Below are 24,044 nucleotides of genomic sequence, written 5' to 3'. Positions count from 1 at the left end.
AGCCATAAAAAAAATAAGAGAAAAAAATGAATTAAAAATGAAAACAAGGTGAACTCAAAAAGAAACAAATTAATCTGACACCAATCCCCGGCAACGGCGCCAAAAATTGACAGGTTGTCGAAGCCTGTGCAATAATAAATACCTGCTCAAACTAAAAGTAATTTCTGTAGACAGTGGTGAGCAGGGTCGAATCCACAGGGACTGGGAGTAATTGTTTCTTTTCAAATTCACAGTGACAATGGGGTGTTTTTATGCAGAAGGTGACAATAAAAGAAGTTCAAATAAAATCTAAGAAACTACTAAAAATTAATTAACAAATTACTAAAATCGAATGAATGATAATTAAGGATCTAGCCAAGGAATAACTTCAGCAATGGTTCACCTAATTGATCATCGATAAGCAAAGGCAATCCCAATTATTTACTAATAAATAGGTTATAACTGCCAAACAAGCGATGACAGTCAACCCCTCCTTACTGTGTCGATGATTAAGGTACGCCCGTTAATCACTGCTCTAATTGAGAAATAATTCTAGGTACGCCCGTAGAATTTAATTCCCCAATTGCCTTACGTATTAGAGGAGCCCTATTCTAATCAAATAACGCACTATCAGGGTTATTTTAGATTAGCCCGCGTATTCCCCTGACACAAACCTAATCATGCCAGTTGTCACTATTTTAGAGCAATTAAACAATTACGGATTTAATGCCCTAATTGACAATAGATTACCAAATCAATTAATTATCCGGATCCAAGACAACCAATTAATTAAATAACCATAAGCTTAGCAATCAGGAAATATGCGAATACCAACAAATAAAAGGGAAAGATTAAATTAAATCGATCTCACAATTTTTAGGTAACCCAAAGCATCCGTCGTTTCCTGACTAGAATGAGGAGATTAGTTCATATTTGATGAACAAAATCCACACAAAATTGAAACAAGAGTCGCGGCCATCAACTCCGAAATTGGGAAATGCAATTCACTCGAAGGAATAAAGCAAAGTAAAGTAACAATGGATGATTTAGTCTTCAGTGCTCCTGACTCACGTAGGAGGTAGCCACAAAAGATTCCAAGGAAAAGTCAAAAGCTCTCCACTACAAGACGAAGGAGACCAAACGGTCAAAGGAAAAGCTAAACTATAAAAATGGAAAAACTAAGAGGGAAGCCAGCTCCCTGCTGTGCGGCGGCTCTGTGCGGCGCCCTCCCTTGCGGAGAGGACTCCGGAGGAATAAGAAGCTCTCCACTTCAGCCCTGCGTTCCTCCTTTTAATGCTGCCATCTGCGAATTACCAAAAAAGACTTGTATCTCCTTATTCCAGAAATGCCCTCGATTGCCTGCTATGTGAACTCTTTCTCGATAACTGTCAAATTGGCCTTTATTGTGACATTTTTGTTCTACTCCCTGAAATAAATGTAAATTACGAAAAGTGAGTAGAATCTAATAATTAATTCACATTGGGTTAAGTAATAGGAAAAATTAATAATAAAATTAACTATCAAATTGCAACCTATGCTCATTGCTGATGAACAAAGCCCACAAGAAATTGTAAAGAGAGCCGCGGCCATTGTCACGGATATTTGGAGAATTCAATTCGCAAGAACTAAAGGGGAAGAAAAGTCAAAGCTATTCCTATTTGCTCCTGACATGCGCAGGGAAGTCCTAATCAAAAGCTTCAAAAGGAAAATCGCAAGCTAAGCTCCTCAGCAATCTTCATACGTAAGAAAGAAACTAGCTAACAAGAACTAAGAAAAAAGTCAACAACTGCGGCTAAGCTACAAGACGGAAAGCTCTCCAATGTGCGGCGGCTCCCCTTCCGGAGAGGAAGAAGAAGACCCCCACTTCAGCCCTTCGTTCCCCCTTTTAATGCTGCCATCTGCGAATTACCAAAAAAGACTTGTATCTCCTTATTCCAGAAATGCCCTCGATTGCCTGCTATGTGAACTCTTTCTCGATAACTGTCAAATTGGCCTTTATTGTGACATTTTTGTTCTACTCCCTGAAATAAATGTAAATTACGAAAAGTGAGTAGAATCTAATAATTAATTCACATTGGGTTAAGTAATAGGAAAAATTAACTATCAAATTAACTATCAAATTGCAACCTATCAAAGCAAATCAACACAAACAGAGAAAGAGTACAACAGAAACAAGAAGGCAATTTGGAAATGAACAAATGGAACAAATAGATGTTGAGACTGTAATTCTGAAGCTTGCAGTCCAACACTAGAAGGAAGCCAAATCTTTTGGTATTGGCATCACAGCACTGAATGCTGCAAACCAAGGGATGGCAGCTTGGTCATTAAGAGAGAGACTGACAAGAAACAAAGACCAAGACATGGCAGAGGCAGTGAGATTATACATGATCAAGGCAGCAGGGAAAGGATGGGAGAAAATCAATATACGGTTTGTGATACGTTGCAATTTTATCATTTATTTTATTATTAATTTCCCCTATTACCTGACTTGATATGGATTAATTGTTAGATTCTACTCACTTTTGGCAATTTGCATTTATTTCAGGGATTTGATCGAAAACACCATAACAAGTGCCAATTTAGCAATCATCAGGAAAGAGCTCGAGTAGCAGGCATCCAGGGGCATTTTTGGAACAAGAAGACACGACCTTTTTTTATAAATTACGGAAGACAGCATAAAAGAGGAAAAGGAACGAAGGGCTGGAACTTCTTCTTCCTCTCGCGGGGGGGGGGGGGGGAGCTGCTGCACGGTGGCCAGGCATTAGATAGAAAGAAGAAATAGAGTAGAGAATTGGTAGGAGTACTTTAGATTAGCCTTTGACTTTTCCTTTCTAGCTTTTGGTAGTGGAGACTTTTAGTAGTTGTTGCTTCCTTCGTGAATGCATTGGATGATTCTTTTTTCTTTGCTTTTTGCTTTTTGACTTTTCTTTGGTTCTTAGTAATTTCTTTTCCTTCTACGTATGTCAATTCTGAATCCTTCTTCGTATCACTACTTCGGACGAATTGAGTTTTCCCAATTTCAAAGGACAATGGCCGTTGCTTTCTCTTCAATTTTCTGTAGATTTTGTTCATCAAATATAAACTAATTTCCTCACTCTAGTCAAGAAACAACGGATGTTTGGGTCGCCTAAAAATTGTGAGATCGATTTAATTTAATTTTTTTCTTTTATTTATTAATATTCGCATAATCCTTGATTGCTATGCTTATGGTTATTTAATTAATTGATTATCTTGGATTCGGATAATTAGTTAATTTAGTAATCTATTGTCAATTAGGGCATTTAAATCCGTAATTGTTTAATTGCCTTGAAATAGTGGCAACTGGCATGATTAGGTTTGTGTCAGGGGGATACGCGGGCTAACCTGAAATAACCCTGATAGTGCGTTATTTGATTAGAATAGGGCTGCTCTAATACGTAAGGCAATTGGAAAATTAAATCCTACGGGCGTACATAAGATTATTTTTCAATTAGAGTAGTGATTAACGGGCGTACTTTGATCACCGACACAGTAAGGAGGGGTTGACTGTCATCGCTTGTTTGGCAGTTATAACCTATTTATTAGTAAATAATTGGAATTGACTTTGCATCGATGATCAATTAGGTGAACCGTTGCTGAAGTTATTTCTTGGCTAGATCATTAGTTATCATTCATTTGACTTTAGTAATTTGTTATTTAATTTTTAATAGTTTCTTAGATTTTATTTGAATTTCTTTGATTGTCATCTTCTACACAAAAACACCCCCTTTGTTACTGTGGATTTGAAAAGAAACAGTTACACCCAATACTTGTGAATTCGACCCTGCTTACCACTATCTACAGAAATTAACTTTAGTTGAGCAAGTTTTTATTATTGCACTGGCTGATAACCTGTCAATTTTTGGCACCGTTGCCGGGGATTGGTGCCTGATTAATTTGTTTCTTTTTGAGTTCATCTTGTTTTCATTTTTTTATTTATTTTTCTCTTTTTTTATATAGTTTATGGCTTCTAACATTCCGTATTTTGATGATAGACTGGACTTTATTCCTGAATGGGGTTATGAGACTCGTGTTTTTCATAATGATCAATTAGCTGTTGCAAATTGTGGAACTTATTTTGCTTCAGGTTATTCAACCGACATATGCCCCGCATTTCAAGATAACCTAAATGCTCCAATTGATACTTTTGGAGATTTTTCACCTCAATATCAAACGTGGTATGACCCTTATTCAAACGGGTATGATCAAGGATGGGGGATGATTCCAATTTTAATTATGCGACCAGGCCAATGGGTTTTCAACAGCAAGAGTCTCAACAACTATCATCCATGTCAGGTATGTCTTTTCAGGAAATGATTGAATTATTCGCTACTAATACATATCGATTTCATTAGGAGACACAAGCGAGCATTAGTAACCTAGCGGATCAAGTGCATCTATTGATATCCAAGATAACGCAATTAGCTTCTCACATGAGTGAAAAATTGCCCTCACAGACCAACATCAACCTTGAAGAAGATGAGAGTGCAATTATCCGGCCAAATGATATGGAACTGCAAGAGTTTCAAGAAAACGGATTTAAAGATGCAGTTGAAAGGGAAGGTGAAGTGCAAGAAATGAGACCCCAAAATCAATTCGTCCAAGTGAATGAATCCAGTGTACAATCTCCAAATACGGTGACATCTTCTCCATTCCTTAATCAATATTTTCCTGACTCATATTCTTCAACTCCTATTATTGAGATTGATTTTATTATACCAGAAAATTTTAAATTTCATGACAGGAATAAGTTAAGAGTGGCGATGGCAAAATATCTTGAACCGATAAATGCGTGTGATGGAGGAGTGAGTGGAGAATTCAGATCATTGTTGATTTGTTTGGCGCTATCTATTAGTCCATGGAAGACCGTAGCTCGTGTACTCAAGGATTACTCTACTTACGAGGGTTATCAGGATTACATAGAGAATGAAGCACTGAAACGAGCCACAAGATTTTATCCTCCCTGAACAAACATGACAATGTCTAACCAAAGACATTAAAGAAAGGCACTCATTGGGAGGCAACCCAATTTCTTTTAGTTGCTTGTTCGGTTTTGTTTGTTAGTTTAAATATGTTTTCCTTGGATTTGACTGATTTTTTGTTTCAATTTTCGTTTTTGATGATTCATAGGCATCCCGTTGACATGACGCCCCTGCGTCAACTGGGCGCGTGACACAGTGCGATTTCTTGGTGCTTAGTAAAAAGGGTTTCGATTCCCTTGACGTGCCCGCGTCGAGTCCCATGAAGAGCTCATGGTCAGATTTGTCAAAAGGGTTTCGATCCCCTTGACGTGTCCGCGTCAAGTCCCATGAAGAGCTCATGGTCAGATTCGTCGAAGGGGTTCTTGTCCTCATGACGTGCCCGCGTCAAGTAACTTGGAAAGCTCCTCATTCCGTGCCTTCTTGACGTGCCCGCGTCACGTTCGCGGGAAAGGTAAGTATTCAAGACTCGAGAAAAATTTTCAATTTCCTGTTAATTTCTAATTTTGAATTTCAAAAATAAATTTTATTAATAATAATAACAAAAAAATTAAAACAATTTTAAATTAAAAAAAACTAAAAATTTTAAAAATTTTAAAAAAACTATTTCTTTTTCTTTTTCCTTTTCTTTCTTTCTTTTTCTTTCTTTCTTCCTTTTTCTTTCCTTCTTCTCCCTTGTTTCACTTTCTTTTGGCCAAAACCCACAAGCAACTGCCGCCGCTCTCCTCTCCTTCCTAGCCTCGCGCGCCTTTCTCTTCCTCTCTTGCTCTCCTTCTCCACCGCACCATCGACGACGCGCACAGCTGTAGCCCCACTCTCTCGCGCGCTGCTCATTGCACTCCAGGCCGCCGCCGCTGTACGCTGCTCCACACATCCGCCTCTCTTTTCCCTCGCACGCAGTCGAGTTCCCCGTCATAGCCAGCTCGTGAGCGCGCGCCGCCACCCTTCCTCGTTCCCTTGCTCTCTCACCATGCCGCAACCGATGCTCGTAGCCCACAGACGGCCACCACCATGTGCCGCCAGCCCTCCATCTCCCTCACGCGTAGTGTCAACCACGCTCCACCAGCTCTCACCATCTGTCTAATTTTGACAGGTGGAGGTATTGTATTTTTCCTGCCGTTAATTAATCCTCTGGGACATCAATTTCTAAAATATCGTTCGTTAATTGTTGTTACCCTTTTCTTACTTGGTTGCCCTATACTGCACTGGTGGGGTTGATTTGTTTGATTTCCCATCTGTTATTTGGGAATTATTTGGGAGTTATGTGCAAATTGATTGCCATTTTGGTTTCCTCTAAATGCTAGTATTGTTTGGTGTTGGTTGGGATTTCTCAGTAGTTTGTATTGACTGGTTGATTTGTTGATTACCTGTGCGTGCTCCAGTGGTACTGGTTGTGGTAGTTTGCATATAATTTATTACTCCTCTGTGATTGGCTACCTAATTGACCGCTGGGCATCTGTGACTAAGTTGTTCTTGTCCAATTGAAGAATTTGTTGAGATTTTGGGTGGACAGAGTTTTGCATTTGCTGGTTGAATTGAGTTGAGATGTCTCAGAACTTGGCCGCATACTTCTATCATATCGGTTTCACTCCACTATTCCCTCCTATCCCTTAGCCATTCAACAGGGAAGTTTCATTGTTCTCTTCGTTTTAATTACTTTATTACCTCCATTGAGGATAATGTAGGATTTAGGTGGGGGGGGAAGAGCAGTTATGGTGCTAGTGTCTTTAATTTTGAGTTTTTAGATTTTTTTTTGTTTTTAGATGTTTTTTTTCTTTATTTTTAGTTTATTATTTGTCCACCTCTCGTTCATTTTCTTTCTTTCTTTTTAGTGATTAGCTCGTAAGTGCATGCCAAGACTTGATGTTGGTTTGTTGACTCTAATTCTGCTATTGCCAAGTTTTAATACTAAAAGTGCATCAAGTTAATGTAGTTGAGTCCAAGAACATCGCTTTGGTGAATATCGGTGATTGTTTTACTCTTATAATTTTTGGTTAACTTTCCTAGGTACTGGGAATGATTGTTGGCATTTTCATGTGAATTGGTCCAGTGATTAACTTTAGTTCTCCATGTTTGGAAAAAATGAGGCTAGCTACTTTTTCTTTGTGATATTGTGAGATATTGTGTTATCTGATTATGAAATAAAGTTGACTGTACTCCGCTATTTGGTACTACTGAGTAACCGGGGATCTTCACCTAAAGTGTCGATTCTCGAGTCAAAAAGTAGTAATTTCTATGAGTACGTGGTCGTATAGCGATAGGAGCTAAGTAACCGAGCTCCTTCATCTGGCAAATGTTGGAGTTCGCGTCAAAAGGCTCCGATGGCTAGAGACTAAGTCTTTTGTGCTATTGAAAAAAAAAGAAAAAAAATAATAGATAAATAAATAATGAAAAAAAAAAGTGAAAGTTGTGTTAGTGTGTGATAAAAGTCAGCTTGCCGATTTGTGGATTTAATGTTGAGAATTTGGTTAATAACTGGACCATATGCTGATAAATTTTGTGTGCCATTCCTTTTTCTTAGATTGGTTAACCTAGAATTGAAGGAATTTCTGGTTTAGAAACTAACCGGGGTGATGTTTCTTGGGTATTGATCACTGATGCTTGATATATGTTTTTTTTGGTATCTTGGCAATATGGTAGACGGAGCAATGACCATTGTCAAATATTGGTACTTGTTTGCTGTTCTCATGCTTGAAGGCAAGCATGATTTAGGTGTGGGGGGAATTGATAGGTTGTAATTTTATCATTTATTTTATTATTAATTTCCCCTATTACCTGACTTGATGTGGATTAATTGTTAGATTCTACTCACTTTTGGCAATTTGCATTTATTTCAGGGATTTGATCGAAAACACCATAACAAGTGCCAATTTAGCAATCATCAGGAAAGAGCTCGAGTAATAGGGATCCAGGGGCATTTTTGGAATAAGAAGACGCGACCCTTTTTGGTAATTTACGGATGACAACATAAAAGAGGAAAAGGAACGAAGGACTAGAACTTCTTCTTTCTCTCGGGGGCGGGAGCCGTCGCACGGTGGCCAGGCATTAGATAGAAAGAAGAAATAGAGTAGAGAACTAGTAGGAGTACTTTAGATTAGCCTTTGACTTTTTAGCTTTTGACTTTTAGATTAGCCTTTGACTTTTCCTTTTTAGTTTTGGGTAGTGGAGACTTTTAGTAATTGTTGCTTCCTTCGTGAATGCATTGGATGATTCTTTTTTCTTTGCTTTTTGCTCTTTGACTTTTCTTTGGTTCTTGGTAATTTCTTTTCCTTCTACGTATGTCAATTCCGAATCCTTCTTCGTATCACTACTTTGGACGAATTGAGTTTTCCCAATTTCAAAAGACAATGGCCGCTGCTTTCTCTTCAATTTCTTGTAGATTTTGTTCATCAAATATGAACTAATTTCCTCACTCTAGTCAAGAAACAACGAATGCTTTGGGTCGCCTAAAAATTGTGAGATCGATTTAATTTAATCTTTTTCTTTTATTTATTGATATTCGCATATTCCTTGATTGCTATGCTTATGGTTATTTAATTAATTAATTGTCTTGGATCCGGATAATTAGTTAATTTGGTAATCTATTGTCAATTAGGGCATTTAAATCCGTAATTATTCAATTGCCTTGAAATAGTGGCAACTGGCACGATTAGGTTTGTGTCAGGGGGATACGCGGGCTAACCTGAAATAACCCTGGTAGTGCGTTATTTGGTTAGAATAGGGCTCCTCTAATACGTAAGGCAATTGGGAAATTAAATCCTATGGGCGTACCTAGGATTATTTCCTAATTAGAGCAGTGATTAACGGACGTACCTTGATCACCGACATAGTAAGCAGGGGTTGACTGTCATCACTTGTTTGGCAGTTATAACCTATTTATTAGTAAATCATTGGAATTGGCTTTGCATCGATGATCAATTAGGTGAACCGTTGCTGAAGTTATTTCTTGGCTAGATCATTAGTTATCATTCATTTGACTTTAGTAACTTGTTATTTAATTTTTAATAGTTTCTTAGATTTTATTTAAATTTCTTTGATTGTCATCTTCTGCACAAAAACATCCCCTTTGTTACTGTGGGTTTGAAAACAAACAGTTACACCCAATCCCTGTGGATTCGACCCTGCTTACCACTATCTACAGAAATTAACTTTAGTTGAGCAGGTTTTTATTATTGCACAGGCTGACAACTTGTCAGTTTGAGAACAGGAAGATGACGAACCAATTTCAAACCGGGAAAGGTGGTAGCATAGAGATAGCTACTATTATGGAGGATATCCAGAAAATGACCTTATGGTTTCGAATGTGCTCTTTTGTGAGTTTGAATGAGGATACTGATAGCCTATGCTACAGTTTGAGCAAAAGTGCTCTTTTGAATTTTTGTGACATGGAATGGAACTACGCCACTCCATAGTGCTAAATGCACTTTTGTAAAGATAGGAGCCCTTGCTCCAAAATTGTATAGTTTTGTGATGATATAAAATTTCTATCGTTTCGGAAAAAAAAAAAAAAAAAAGTAAACTTTAACACTATCTTAAAACTTGTCTCCCTAAGAATAGTATAATTCAAAACAAAATTGTGAAAATCTAACTAGAATGTCAACTAACGATTTGGAATTTTACTTTGACATATTCATGGTCAAATGGTGGGAGGTTTGACTTTATCTTACAACCTTTTCTTTTCAAACTGGAGATATTATACCTCCAATAGATAGCATTCCTACTAGTCTAAGTATGGTGCAAAAGAATCAGATTTCCATTGTCTACAGAGCCACCAAACAGCAGCAGTTATTTAGCATTCCATAGTTTCATCAGCATTAATACAAAGGGCACAAATACTAGAGACCCATGCTTTCAATCTACCTTTGGTGTTTAATCTTCGTTTGCACAGCAACCATAAAATAAAACTAAACCAAGGGACAAATCCGTGTCCCAAAACCAGCTCGTGCCACTCGATAGGAACTTTAGTTCCCCTTAGTGCTTTGATTGAGGAGTTGACAACAAAAATACCTGCAGATTGGGTAATTCACCCATATGATCAATCCTACGAATACCAGGGAGGAATTGCATAGGGTTATCCCTCTTCATGGCGCTAACTTCGTAAGTGTAGTGCCTGCCAATATGCCATTTGCGGATCCTTTCCGTAATACAAGCAGCAATTGTGTCACACTTTGTGAGAACAAATGATTCCAGGAGCTTCTCAGTAAAATGCAGGTATAGGGGGCCAAGAGGGTGCCAGAAATCTGCATTAATAGTAGTGTTTAATGCATTAGATAATGTATGAGTATTCGCTGGATGGTGCATCATTGAATGGGTTAAAAAGCAGTCATAATACTGATTATGTTCTTGTAGAATAATAAAGGATGATTGTAAGTATACCAAAGTCAGAATCTGCAAAGAAATGAAAGGTTGCGAAAGAAAAGGAGGTTGGAAATCGTGGATGCCGTGAAGTTGTCCAGGGCAAGAGAAAGATGAATCTTGAACAAAAAAGTTCACAAGCGAGTAAGAAGTCATGTAACAATCCTTGGCCTCCAATGAATGAGGCCGAAAGCTCGCTAGTAACAACTCAGGCAAGCGGACCTATGGAATTGCCTAATTTGGTTAATTGTGACTATGATGGAGATACAAGACTGCTACAAACATATACAAGTTTATTGCTGGATGATGGTGTACAGTCAATGACGTGTTGAAATGGTGATTATTTGGGATCAGTCATCCAAGAAGAAGCTCCTTCATCCTATACTGAAAAACATTGGTTCAATTCGACCATTGATGGAATGGAGAATTCAGAACATATATGCGAAAATCTTGAAAATTCGGAACAGCCCTTTGAAGTGCAAGTTTGTGAACAGTCATCATCATCATCAGTTGATTGTGATGGCCAGATGATGACCACATGTCAAGAAGGGCAAGTGGCGGAGAACAACTTGTCAGATTCAATCACTTGGAGGATATTTTGCGATCCATTGAAAGAGGGAATAAAGACATATTTGGAAGATTGCCATTACCACCAGATGCATGGTTGCAAGTAGCCGTCCCATGTAGTTGATTAGCGCTAAGATTGCGAACTTCTAGAGGCAAAGTTGATGCCTTGTGACTTATTTGTTCTTTTGTGGGTTGTGGTTTCATTCTTGAACATTAGATGCAGCATATTTTTTATCTTTTACAGAAAAATGAAGTTATTTCTATCTACACTCACTTGTCCAAGCTTTTCTTGTCATATTCATGCTTTTTCCTCATTATGAACTGCCCGAAGTAGGAGTATGATAAACTTAAGAGAAATAAAAGGAAATTAAATAGCCCTTTGGAATTTTTTTTTTTGACTCACTTGTTCAAGCTTTTCTTGTCATATTCATGCTTTGGAATTTAAACGAGAATGCTTTTTTTTATTTCTAGATTTCCTCCGCAGATCGCAATCGTTTTGCTTGTTTGTTTATTTACTTTGCTTGCTGCTTTTGCTTGTTCATAATTTTGATTTTTTTTTCTGAATTCGTCTTCTTAAGATTGAAATATATGAATTTGGGTACTTTATATTTTGTCTAAAATAGCTTTAGCAGATCAAAGTCTACTATGCTGGGCGTTTTAAGGCAAAAAGTCGCTTCTGATGCTCCTTCTGCTTTGGTATTTAAACTTCAATTTTTGCATGTGTGTTTAGATTCCTGCATTCATTTATGCTTGAAGGCAGAAATTTATTTTTTGAGTAAGAATACTGATCTCCTTTGTGTTTTTTGCGGACCAGATTAAGAATGCATAATCAAGAACTGACAAATGTGCCTATTAACAAGTCAATTAGTAGTGCCTATGGTGATTGGTCTTGCGATTCCAAAATTTAGATTTTCCTTGTACTTTAATTGATGCTTTAGGTTTATTTTCTTACAAATCTAGTATTATTTTGGAACTGCACTTGGTGTACGTTAGAGTTACAAGTATTAGTATGTATACTTACCCCAAAAAACAAGTATTGTTATGTATATATGCTTCAGAACAAATAATGTGCCTCTTGATATGATATGTTGATTCATGAATACATTAAATAGTTTTTAGGGTTGTAATTGATCTTAGAGGTGTAAATTACCCATGATTTCACGAAATATAACCAAATTTTTGGTTCCACAATTTGTTTATAACAAATGCTTTTAAAGAATGTTTGTCCAGTATTCTTATAAGTATTTTGATTAATCTTATATACACTAATAGTGTATATATTTTTACCCTTAAATGAGTGTCAAAGTTTTTGCCATTTCATTTTTATCCCCATATGATTTTTTCCATTTTCTTAAACTTAGTCCTAACTTGACTAGCACTGTTACGAAGAAATTTGCCAAATTGAGTGATATAAATTACCAAATTTGCCAAAAGTGGAATGTGAAATTCCTCCAAAATTGATGGAAGGAAAAGAAATAATCAAGACTTCAATAATGGAAAGGGAAGCAAGAATAACGCTAGGCAAGACGGCATGGATTTCAATTGTTTTTTTTTTCCAGCGTTCAATTCCCCTGGAATCTCAATATTTGGATTGTAGGTTTTTTAAGAGAAAATTTTTACATTTTTCTTGAACACATTTTTTAATTATTTTATTATTTTATATATATCAAATTATTATAATATATTTTTTTACAAAAATTTTAAAAAAATAACAATCTAAACGCAATTGCAGCACTAGTGCTTAGCAAGCTTGAAACAACCCTCTCGAATTAAGGTGTGATCATTTTGACCAAAAAAAAAAATTAAGGTGTGATAATGCTGCACGTCATCTACGATTTTTCAGATTCCTACTTCTTCTATATTTTGACAAACGGCATGTCTGTGTCTAGCAAGAAGTGTGATAGTGCTGTACGGCATCAACAATTTTTTAATTCCTACAACTTCAATACTTTGACGGGATAATTTTAAAAAACCTCCCTTGAGATTTTGATAATTTTACTCTGCTCTCCTCAATTTTAAATAATTATGCTTACCTCCCTTGACAGAATAAAGTACTTATAATGACCTTCACTTAATAGATAATTTACAGTATAATACAATATATTTGTAAAACCAAAAAAAAAAAATCATATTTATCTATGTCTTGGCTAGCTCCACTCTTCTCTTTTCTAATTATTATACTGTCATATCCTCTCTTTTTTTCTTCAGTTTTATAGATATTACCAAATTGAAATTGTAAAATTAATAGTTCAATTGAAATGAAAAGACTCGGAGTCATAGAGAAAAAAAATAATGAAATTAATGATTGAAACAGGTTGGAGGATCAAAGATGAAAAATTTACCCTATATTTTTTTTCTGTGGCAAGCATTGATGATCCTTTGGATAGTTGCTTTGATTTGGAACTAGAGTTTTTACTTAGGTGGTTGTTATGAATTGGGATGGTGGATTTGTGCAGAGTGTGAAAGAAAAGGATCGAGTATACTGTATTTTTCTTTTTTACTTTTGTATTAAAGGGTAATTTAGGATTTTTGAGAAAAAATCTAGTTTGTTGGACTTATATTATTATATAAACAATAAAAATAAGGAGTGATATGTAATTTTTAAAATTAAAGAGAGCTCTTGCAAACAGTGACGGAGCCAGGATTTTTCCCTTGGGGGGGCCAAAATTTTTTCGAACAAAATTATCTTAATATGTTATGTTCAAACTAATTTTTATTTATTTAAATATATGACATCTTAAAATATCAAATATTAATTTTAATTATAAAGCTATGTCTATTTCATAAATATGTAGCATAGTTATAACTAAAATTAAGATAAGAAATAACATTTGATTAAATATCTTATAACATCACAAACCACTTAAGTTGCACATTATGAGAAGATGCTCCAATATGTTACCTGTGCAAAAACAAAAATATGACTATGTAACATAAATATAAGTATTTTCAATTAAAAAAAGATAAAAGTTATGTTAATATACCTTGAAATTCCATCCTCTTTTATTAAAAATAAATTGAGTTTTAAGTTCTTTCATAGAACGTAATTCATCTCTAATTGAATCAATGCTAAATTTTCGAACAACTTCCTTTTTTTATGTACATTGTTAGGCAATCATTAAAGAAATGATCTTTTATCTTGTTTTGGAGCTTTATTTTGATTATTTTCGTAATTGAAAATGTCCATTCTATAGACTATAAAACGGAGCCAGGATTTTTTCCTTGGGAGGGGGGCCAAAATTTTTCTGAACAAAATTATCTTAATATGTTATGTTCAAAATAATTTTCATCTATTTAAATATATGATATCTTAAAATATCAAATTTTAATTTTAATTATAAAGGTATGTCTATTACATAAATATGCAGGGTATTCATAACAAAAATTAGGACAAAAAATAACCTTTGATTAAATATCTTATAACATAACAAACTACCCAAATTGTACATTATGAGAAGATGCTTCAATATGTCATTTGTGCAAAAATAAAAATATAACTATACAATATAATATAACTATTTTCAATTAATAAAAGATAAAAGTTATGTTAGCATACCTTGAAATTTCAACCTCTTTTTTTAAAAGTAAATTGAGTTTTACATTCTTTCATAGAACTAAATTCATCTATAATTGAATCAGTGTTAAATTTTGATCATCCTTTTTTTATATACATTGTTAGACAATCATTCAAGAAATTATCTTTTATCTTGTTTTAGAGTTTTGTTTTGATTATATTCACAATTGAAAATGTACATTCTATAGTTGCAATTGATACAGAAAGAGTGAGAACAAATATCATCAATCTGCCAATAACAGGATATATCACTCAATTTCTTGTCTTCACCAAGCCTTCAAGTAATTATTTGTATATTTGTATATGAGTCAACAAGAGAATAGATCACTAATTTTAAATTTTTTTATCAATTAGGCTAAGGTGTATATTTGTATATGGCCCAATAAAGTAATTATTTTTATTGTAGCCCATTGATAATTATGAATAAAGTCTTTTATTATAATACATCAAATTGGGTAAATTTACTATGGATCATCAAATTATATAATTTTTTGAATGTTAAATAATTAGTACAATAAAAAAAATAACTTTTTTTTGAAGAAAAAATTAAATCAAAAGGTGGTAATTCACACACACACACACAGATATATATACATATATATATAAACTCTCATAATATAAACTAAAATTATAAAAAATTAGGGGGGGCCAACTTTGACTTATACATATATTTACATATTATGAATTAAATTTTTCAAAACTTAGGGGGGGCCATGGCCCCCTCTGCCCCCCTTGGCTCCATCATTGCTTGCAATTATGAAAAATGTTAAGGAAGGTTCATAAAATTATCCCATACTTTGACAAAAGACATGTCAATGTCCGGCAAGACGTGTTATAATGCTGCACGCATCAATGATTTTTCACTTCCCTACGACTTCAAGACTTTGACAAAAGACATGTCTGTGTCTGGCAAGAAGTGACATAATATAATAAAGAGCAAATTTTCCAAATAGTCCTTCAACTTTTTTAACTAATTCACATTTGGTCCTTCAACTTAAAAATGAGATAGAATGATCCTTCAACAAAATTTTTTAGACCAAATTGGTTCTTATCTGGCATAGCAGCCAAGAAAAAGTTGGATCAAAGTGGTGATGAGATTTGAATTTTCTTACCAGTTCCGTCACATAGGGACCAATTAAGCCTAAAAAATTTCGTTGGACGGCCATTATGTCCCATTCTTAAGATGAAGGATCAAATATGAATTAGTAAAAAACTTGAATGACTATTTGGGGGACTTGCTCCATAATAAAATTGAAAAGCTGGGATGTTTGGAAAATATTTAGAGGCTTGTAGCAAAGTGTGTTAATGGGAAAAAAATGATTTGATGGGCATACCCATGAGATAATCTTGACCTATTGAACTTGAAGAGGACACGGCTGCTGTGGAAATTATAAGTTCAAAGACAATTCGTGGTTTCTGAGCTACAGCAATGAGTGATATTTTTAGGAACATCTGTTGGGGTTTTTGATAATTATGTAGTATTCTTAAACTTCTAAAAATATCACTTACCTCTCTCATTTGAAGTCAACATCACAAGTCACCAATATTTTTACCCTCAATGCTATAGGTTTATTCTGGAAAAATACTTTCCAACCAAAAGAATTGGCATGATTTTCTTCTTTTGCTTTTTTTTTTTTTTTTGAATTTTGGCCTGTTTTAATGAAAATGTCGCATATATTAGTCCCAATTCAGGAGCTTATATTTTTTAGTGTAATTCTTTTATGCCAGTTTACCAACCACATTCCCCGCATTAATTTCACTGCCTTCATATTATTGGAAGAGGTTGTACTTTCACTATCGAAGTAGAGCCTGTTTTTGGGTTTTTTTCCTCCGCTCTCAATTTTTTTTCTTAGTTTTGGCTCTCAAAAATTTCTGGTTCTGGCCTTGCAATTAGAACCACTAGTGACCAATCTAGTTTTCTCTATTTCTTGACTTTATATTTTAGAATATGTTCATCAATGTTTCAATTCTTTTCATCTCAACTCTCTTCATATGCATTTCGAGCAACATAAGTGTCCGTTCCGATTTCAACAATAATTTGCTTAATAGTTGTTATATATTGTTATATTTAGTTGCATTACAATAACAAACACTACACAAAATTTTCTTGGATTTTAAATCTTTTATTAATACTAATAAGGATTTTGGATAAGGAAGGAACAAGACAACTGAAAGGGCAATTTTGAAATAAAAATATGCTCATTTTACTTAAATGAATCATTTAATCTTACTTTGCTCCTAGTTAGGGGTGGTAGATGAATCGAGTTACTCGCAAGGAATTTAGTCAAAGCTCTACTCGAACTCGAGTTTGACTGATATTCGAGTCAATTATTGAATCGAATTCAAGCATCTAGGTAATTGTTAAATTACCTAAAAACCTATATTTTTAGAAAAAATTGTCTTACCACTCAAGCTGGAATTTGATCTTAATTTGCTTCTTGAGCACCTTTATCTTTCACATGAGCCGAACTTGACCTTCAAAGTTGATGAGCTCAAACTGAGTTTGAGCTCAAGTAATGTCTTCAAGCTCATCGAGCTCTAGCTTGAATACATTCTGTATTTGAGTTTGACTCCGTTCATTGCCATTCCTATCCTAGTCATTGGACATGTTACAAAATAATTTATTTTGGGGAGGTTAATGAGATTTTCAAAAGTTTAGAAGTTCCAAGCGATATTCACAAACACCTTAGGGAAGGTTTTCGAAATTATCCGAAGAATCAATTCAAAGCCAATTAATGCATGTGGCACAGATTAACCTTATCAATCATGACCGTGTGCATAAAGCCCCCGCTGGAGTTCGGCATTCAAACACCCACTGGAGTTCATTGCCATACTAACTTATTTCAGCCCTGATGGAGACTTGGCTGCTCTTAGCCTTGGCATGGGTTGTTGCATTGGCTTTTCTCTCAAAAGTATCCACTCGCAAACGCCTAAAGCTAAATCATCCACCAGGACCAAAACCATGGCCTATTGTTGGCAACTTGAAACTCCTAGGTTCAATCCCACATCAATCCTTACACTTGCTGTCCCAGAAATATGGAAAAATCATGCAACTAAAATTTGGTTCCAGCCCTGTTGTAGTAGCTTCATCCCCTGAAATGGCAAAAGAATTCTTGCAAACACATGACAACATCTTCGCTTCTCGGCCAACAACTGATGCTGGCAAACACGCTAGCTATAACTGCTCCGATTTGACATGGGCACCTTATGGTCCATTCTGGCGACAAGCTCGTAAACTTTATCTTACCCAAATATTTAATCCAAAGCGACTTGACTCCTTCGAGAGCATACGCATTGAAGAAAGGCGTGCTTTCATTTCTAGATTGTATGCTCTCTCAGGAAAGCCAGTAGTTATGAGAGATCATCTAACACGTCTTACCCTCTCCACTGCAAGCCAGATGGTCTTGAGTAACAAGTACTTTGCGCAATCTGAAGGGGAGAGATCTCTACCTACCTTTGAAGAATTCCAAGAGATGATAGATACTTGGTGTTTGCTGAGTGGTGTGTTCAATATTGGGGATTGGATACCATGGCTCGACAGATTTGACCTCCAAGGTTATGTAAAGCAAATGAAAGAACTTCACAAGAAATTTGATAGATTCCACAACCATGTGCTTGATGATCACCAGGCCAGGAGGAAAACAGAGAAAGATTTTATCCCTAAGGACATGGTTGACATTCTATTGCAATACGCTGAAGATCCAGATCTCCAGGTTAAACTCACCAGAGATCAGATAAAAGGGCTAATTCAGGTGCTCTTTCTTCTCATTGTTTAATCAAATTCCTAGGTCTCTTTGCCTCTTTAAGTTACTGAATCTCAAAGCCAGCAGTCTTGCTTAGTATAATGTGCCATTAAAGATAACTGTCTCCTTTTTTCTAATTAAGAGTTTTTTATTTCCTTTCTAGATTAATAGTATTACAATATTTGATCATAGAGGCACTAACTTTACCAATATGTCATGTTGAGGACTAACTTTACCAATGTGTTGCTGACCAGAACGTTCTATTAAAGATAACTGTCTTCACCCTCACAAAAAAAAAAGGATAACTGTCTTCTTTCATCCTTCTGATTAAATGGGCTTTGTTGAATTTTCCAAGATTCCAATATGAGATTTTTGAATACAACTATGATATAGACGCATAACATTTATAAAACTAATCTCTGAAAAAAAACTATTAACTAGATTCATATTGATTCATTGCTATTTGAATCCTTTAAATCTTTGGCTGGCCTTTCAAATCAACATGTATTGGTTTATCCTTAAAGAGGGTTCTTCAATTTCTCTCTGGTATCTGAGATATAAGAACTATTTTGCAATGCCAAAGTATACGACATAAAAATGTATGTGATCCGGGGATTATAACTATAATATAAATAACTTTTCTATTATCTTTTAGTATTTCTATTTTGATCCATCATACAAATAGAAATTATTCATAAGTCTCTGTACATAGCCAATATCTTATGAAATACATTAAAATCTAAATTAAAATGAATTACTTAATTGAATTTAATCTAATTTGACAGTTTGCAATACACAATTATTCACATATATAAGCCTAGCTTTGGATCTAGGATCCAACAGTTTTTTTCCTTCCAATTTGTTGTAAATCATGATACTTCACCAATATTTAATCATGGCAGGACAAACTTTACCATTATTTGATCATGGCCAGGACTTGCTGGTTGGTGGTACCGAAACCTCAGCCCTTACGGTAGAATGGGCATTGAATGAACTTCTCAAACATCCACGTCTCATTCGAAAGGCAACCGAAGAGCTTGACAGATTGATAGGGAAAGACAAGTGGGTGGAAGAGGCTGATTTCTCAAAACTGCCTTTTCTAGAGGCGATCATAAAGGAAACTTTTAGGTTACATCCACTGGCAACGCTACTTTCGCCCCGTTATGCCCCCGAGGATTGCACTGTAGCTGGTTATAACATTGCTAAAGGAACAACGGTGTTTATAAACACATGGAGTATAGGGAGGAACTCAAAGTATTGGGATTCTCCTGAAGAATTCATTCCAGAGAGGTTTTTGGAGAAGGATATTGACATGAAGGGACAAAACTTTGTGCTACTGCCCTTTGGCTCAGGTCGGAGGATGTGCCCAGGCTATAACCTTGGAATCAAACTTATTCGATCAATGTTGGCAAACTTGTTGCATGGATTCAACTGGAAATTGCCTCATGGCATGAAACCAGAGGAAATTTGCATGGAAGAACACTACGGACTCACAACTCATCCAAGGATTCCACTTGCTATGATCCCAGAACCACGTTTGCCGGTCAATCTCTATTAGCAAGTATTGATTTAAGGCAAAATTGAAATATATTCCTACTCTGCATCAATCAAAGGTTAAACTTAATCTCCCCTCTCCAATTGTATCATGCCCTTTTGATCACTTAGCTCAATTTAGGTGAGAGCTTGGGAGTTGGGACAGTATATTTGAACTAAGGAAACTTTGAAGAGACGATACTCCTTTTGGTGATTTCTATTGTGAAATAATACAAAAGTCACAATCATGCTGGTTTTCTTTTCTTTCTTGAAATTGCTTTTGGTGAATTCTATATTGTGAAATAAAAGAGAAGTCACAATATATTTTTTTTGCTAAATAAAAAAAGTCAAAATATCGCAATTATGACGTGTGGAAGAATTGACATGGAAATATTGAAGACTGCAGAGAGAGGGGGAAAAACTGGCTCTTTTGTTAGCAAAGAAAATAGGTACGCAACGGAATTAAATATAGCATCTCAAAAATTTGATGAACAAACAAGGAGGCCCTCAATTAGAGCCACAAGTCTTTTCAAGTTCTCGAGAACAAAAGATAACATTCACGAAAGCAGAGTTGGCGCAACTTACTGGACCAGAGAAGGAACAAAACTAACCTTGTGCAATGACCAACTTTATGATTGGTTCGCACCAGGCCTGTAAAAAAGACAAAACAAATCTGACTTCTTGACTTCATACTACTAACACATGTTTCAATAAGGCAATGCTAACTATGAACCCAATTCCTATGCAACTTCAAGAATCTAACGAAACAGATTGAACAGAGACACCCAATTTAAGTAAAACTAGGGGTGTCGAGGTTAATTAAGTAGCTCATGAGTTTGCTCTGTCAAAGTTCTAAAACTTTTCATTGGTCAAGTTTAAGCTCGAATTCGAGTAGTTCAAGCTACTTGACGAGTCGAGTTCGACTTTAATATATGAAACTCGAAAGCTCGTCAAAGTTAATCGAATTCAATTGAGCTTCATGCACACATATATTAATTTTTTTTATATATATTCTAAAAATGTACGAGTTGGCATTGGTTTTGGGCTAAATATAATTAAGTGAATATGAATACATCTCAAATTAAATTCAATTAGAAAATGAGTTAAATTATCTTACCACAACATTGCATGAAAAAAATAAAAAATTGTTGTACCATAAAAGTTTTACTGCATGGATGACAGGTGTCGAGCCTGTGCAATAATAAAAATAGAACCTAATTACCACTAAAAGCAGTCAATAATTAATCCTAGGTACTGGAGCAGGGACTCTAGGTGTGCAATAGGTTACTTGATTCACCCTGTTCCCGAAGCGTTTGCTTAACCCGATATACCAGAATTAATTAATTGACAAAAACTACTAAATAGTAGACAGTGGCAAGCAGGGTTGTCTCCTCAAGGACTGGGGATATTTGTCTCTTGAAATTCCAATTGGTAAAGGGGGATTTTATCAGAATGAAACTAAAAACAATTAAGCAATTCAACTAAAAATAATTAATTAACTAGCACGAATATAGCAAGAATTAAATCAAGACTAGATAAATTCTAGCCAAGGATACAACTATTCAGACACAGTCCACTTACTCGATCATGATTAATAGGCTAGTTATAATCGCCGACGAACTCTAACGATCAATTTTTCCTCAATTTATTGATAACCAAGGTACGACCATTGATTACTCCTAACCAGAAAATACTCCTAGGTACGACCGTAGGAATTAATTTCCCAATTCCATTAAGATCTAGAAAAACCTAACCCCAATAACACGCTACGAGGGTTATTTAAATTAGATTGCACGTTCTCCTAGTGTGTAAACACGTCAGTTGCCACTAATATTAATCAATCAAACAATTACGGATTTAATTGACTAATTTGACAGGAGATTAATAAGTCACATTGAACATCGGGCCCTTGACATCCAATTAACAAAATAATCCCATGGAAATTCAAATAGGTAACTTGCAAATATTAACAAATTAAGAAACGCGTGAAAACTAATTAGATCTCACAGATATTTGGGACTGCGCCGTCGAGTTGATCCTTGACTAGATGAAAGGCTTAGGCACGCCGCATAAATAAATCTCCACACAAATTAATTGACTATAAAAGCATCGCGTTTGTCACTAGAAAGCAAGAGGTAAAAGCTATTTTTCTAGTATGGAATTACATCGAACAGAAGGCACGCATGCCAAGTAGAAGAAAAGAAACTAAAACTCTTGCTTAAGAGATGTCCCTGGCCTCTGTACCTTTTTTTTCTTTTCAAAGCCAAAAGGAAATAACTAATGCTATCTCCTAGTGATCCCCACGCAATTGAGAGTCAAAGGGCCAAAGAGTTGGAGGTCTGCTGAAGTCCTTGTCTTTAGTTTCCTCTTTATAAGAAAACTCCTAGTCAGTAGCTTTTCTAATCAGCAAAAAGAAATGCAATCCGTCTGTGGCACCATGTGGGCTAGTTCTGTGGCTTGTTTGAAGTCTCAATTGTCTCCAAAAAGTCCCTCCTTTTTTGTAGTTTTCTGCTCCACTCCCTGAAATTGAGTCCAAATACCAAATATAAGTAAATATTAATAATTAAAACAATATTTGGCAAGGACAAAGGGAAAAATTAATAATAAAATTACTAACAATTAACACCTTATCAATGGATTGAAGCACAAATTAGATTGCTCTTTTTAAGATAATTAGTGCATATGAAGTATTATCCGATGCAATAGGTTTTAGCATTTCGCTTCTAACTTGTTTTTGATTGCCGTTTATCCTAATATACCAATAGGTTAGACAAAAACTTAACACAATACTGTTTTTACTTCAAATGAAATTTATACTATATATAAAGGGAGAGTAGTGATAGTTGGTATAAAGATTTTCTGTCATTTTTATGAACTTTCAATTTTACCCCTTAGAAAAACTAATTTTTTGTCCTAATTACTTGATCACATTTGCCAACATCGCTGCTCGTAACTACACTAAATATTCCAGCTACCAAATTATCTATTTTTTAATTGAAGGAAAATTACTTATAAATTGAAGTTTGTTAATGAAAAATTCTTTTAAAATTTATTTGTGCAAAAATAAAATTTGTGAATTTATAAAAATAATAATTATCTCTAAATTGCACACATACTCGGTGTGCCTTTAACACTAGTACATATAACATATCTAAAACTAGTTTAGTATTAGTAGAATATAGTAGAAGAATCTCCTTATCAAGAGTAAGAAATATAGGTGTGACAATAATGTAAGATATCTGTTGTTTGAACATTTATTTATAGGTAGAATATTATATGAGTACAACCTTGACAATTGACATTAAATCTAATGACAATACAAAATTTTAGTTTGAAAATACTATTGCTTGTAATGCCATGTATAACGGTCAAATTATTATGAAAATAACATTAGAAAGGTTTCTCATTTTTGTTATCAAATTTGCAATTGAAAATCATTGAATAATAATTGTAATTTTTTTTGTTAAATTACTCCAACAATACCCCCTTTTATTTTAATAACAAATAAGTGGGGGACGTGAAACCATTTAATTTTACATAACATTTTCTTAGAGTTCTATATAGTCCCTTCCTCAACTTTCATTTAATTTTTTCCAATTCACTCATCTAGTACCTAAAGGTGTGCACCTAAATCAAATTCTTACTTTTTAGATCTACCTACTACTGTCCTAACACACTACTAATCGATTCAATACCCTACTATTGCAATACTAAAACGACTCAATGATGTCCTAACACATCGTTCTTGGGCTGATCCTGTGAGATTTTAGTGCTTCTGTGATTTTTGTGGTTCGGCGTTATAATCAGTTCATTCTTCGATAGTAAAGTGCTGGGCAGTTACTGACCAACAAATGCTCTGATGAAGAAGAGTTTGTACTTTGTAGCATTAAAAAATTGAGAACGGATAAATTGTACTTGTCGGCCCGATGGATACGAAATCTTGTGGCACGTCTATTCTTCACTAAAGTTATTAGAATTGGGCCACAGATTTACATGAATCTTCCTCCATCTTCTCTGTTAATTACGGCTTTTTCAAATTGAGTTTGTAATTTTCAAGTTGAGCTTTTATCTTCTTCAGCAAATAGCATCCAATTTAAGGTACTTAAGTTTTGGCCTTTACTCATTTGACTTTATGTTATGACCTTCTGTCTGATACGTTGTCGGGAAAATGGGGCCTCGCAAGTTCCATTTCATACAAGTTGGTGTAAATTAATAATTTGCTTTCAACTTACATCAAATTATCTTTAATTTACACTAAATGATAATAATTAACTTATACCAAACGGTACTTAATTT

General features: G+C 35.0%; 1 protein-coding gene and 1 long non-coding RNA gene across 2 annotated transcripts; one reads left to right on the top strand and one right to left on the bottom strand.

Moving 5' to 3' along the window:
- Positions 1 to 9,577: 9,577 nt before the first annotated feature.
- On the bottom strand, positions 9,578 to 10,771 carry LOC113709507 (uncharacterized). The gene is made up of 2 exons (XR_003452724.2): positions 10,353 to 10,771; positions 9,578 to 10,216 (listed from the first exon to the last, which is right to left on the bottom strand). It is a non-coding gene; the product is annotated as an uncharacterized lncRNA (long non-coding RNA).
- A 6,501-nt stretch (positions 10,772 to 17,272) lies between these two features.
- Positions 17,273 to 19,996, top strand: LOC113709448 (dimethylnonatriene synthase-like). Its single transcript, XM_027232209.2, has 2 exons — positions 17,273 to 18,224; positions 19,150 to 19,996. Exons 1-2 carry the CDS (start codon positions 17,325 to 17,327, stop codon positions 19,771 to 19,773), a joined length of 1,524 nt encoding a protein of 507 aa, XP_027088010.1. The 5' UTR covers positions 17,273 to 17,324; the 3' UTR covers positions 19,774 to 19,996.
- The last annotated feature ends 4,048 nt before the right edge of the window (positions 19,997 to 24,044 follow it).

The sequence above is a fragment of the Coffea arabica genome, chromosome 9e (assembly GCF_036785885.1).
Source record: "Coffea arabica cultivar ET-39 chromosome 9e, Coffea Arabica ET-39 HiFi, whole genome shotgun sequence".
Classification (NCBI taxonomy): domain Eukaryota; kingdom Viridiplantae; phylum Streptophyta; class Magnoliopsida; order Gentianales; family Rubiaceae; genus Coffea; species Coffea arabica.
The sequence above is the reverse complement of the archived record's forward strand: the minus strand, read 5'-3'. Positions and strand labels throughout refer to the sequence as shown.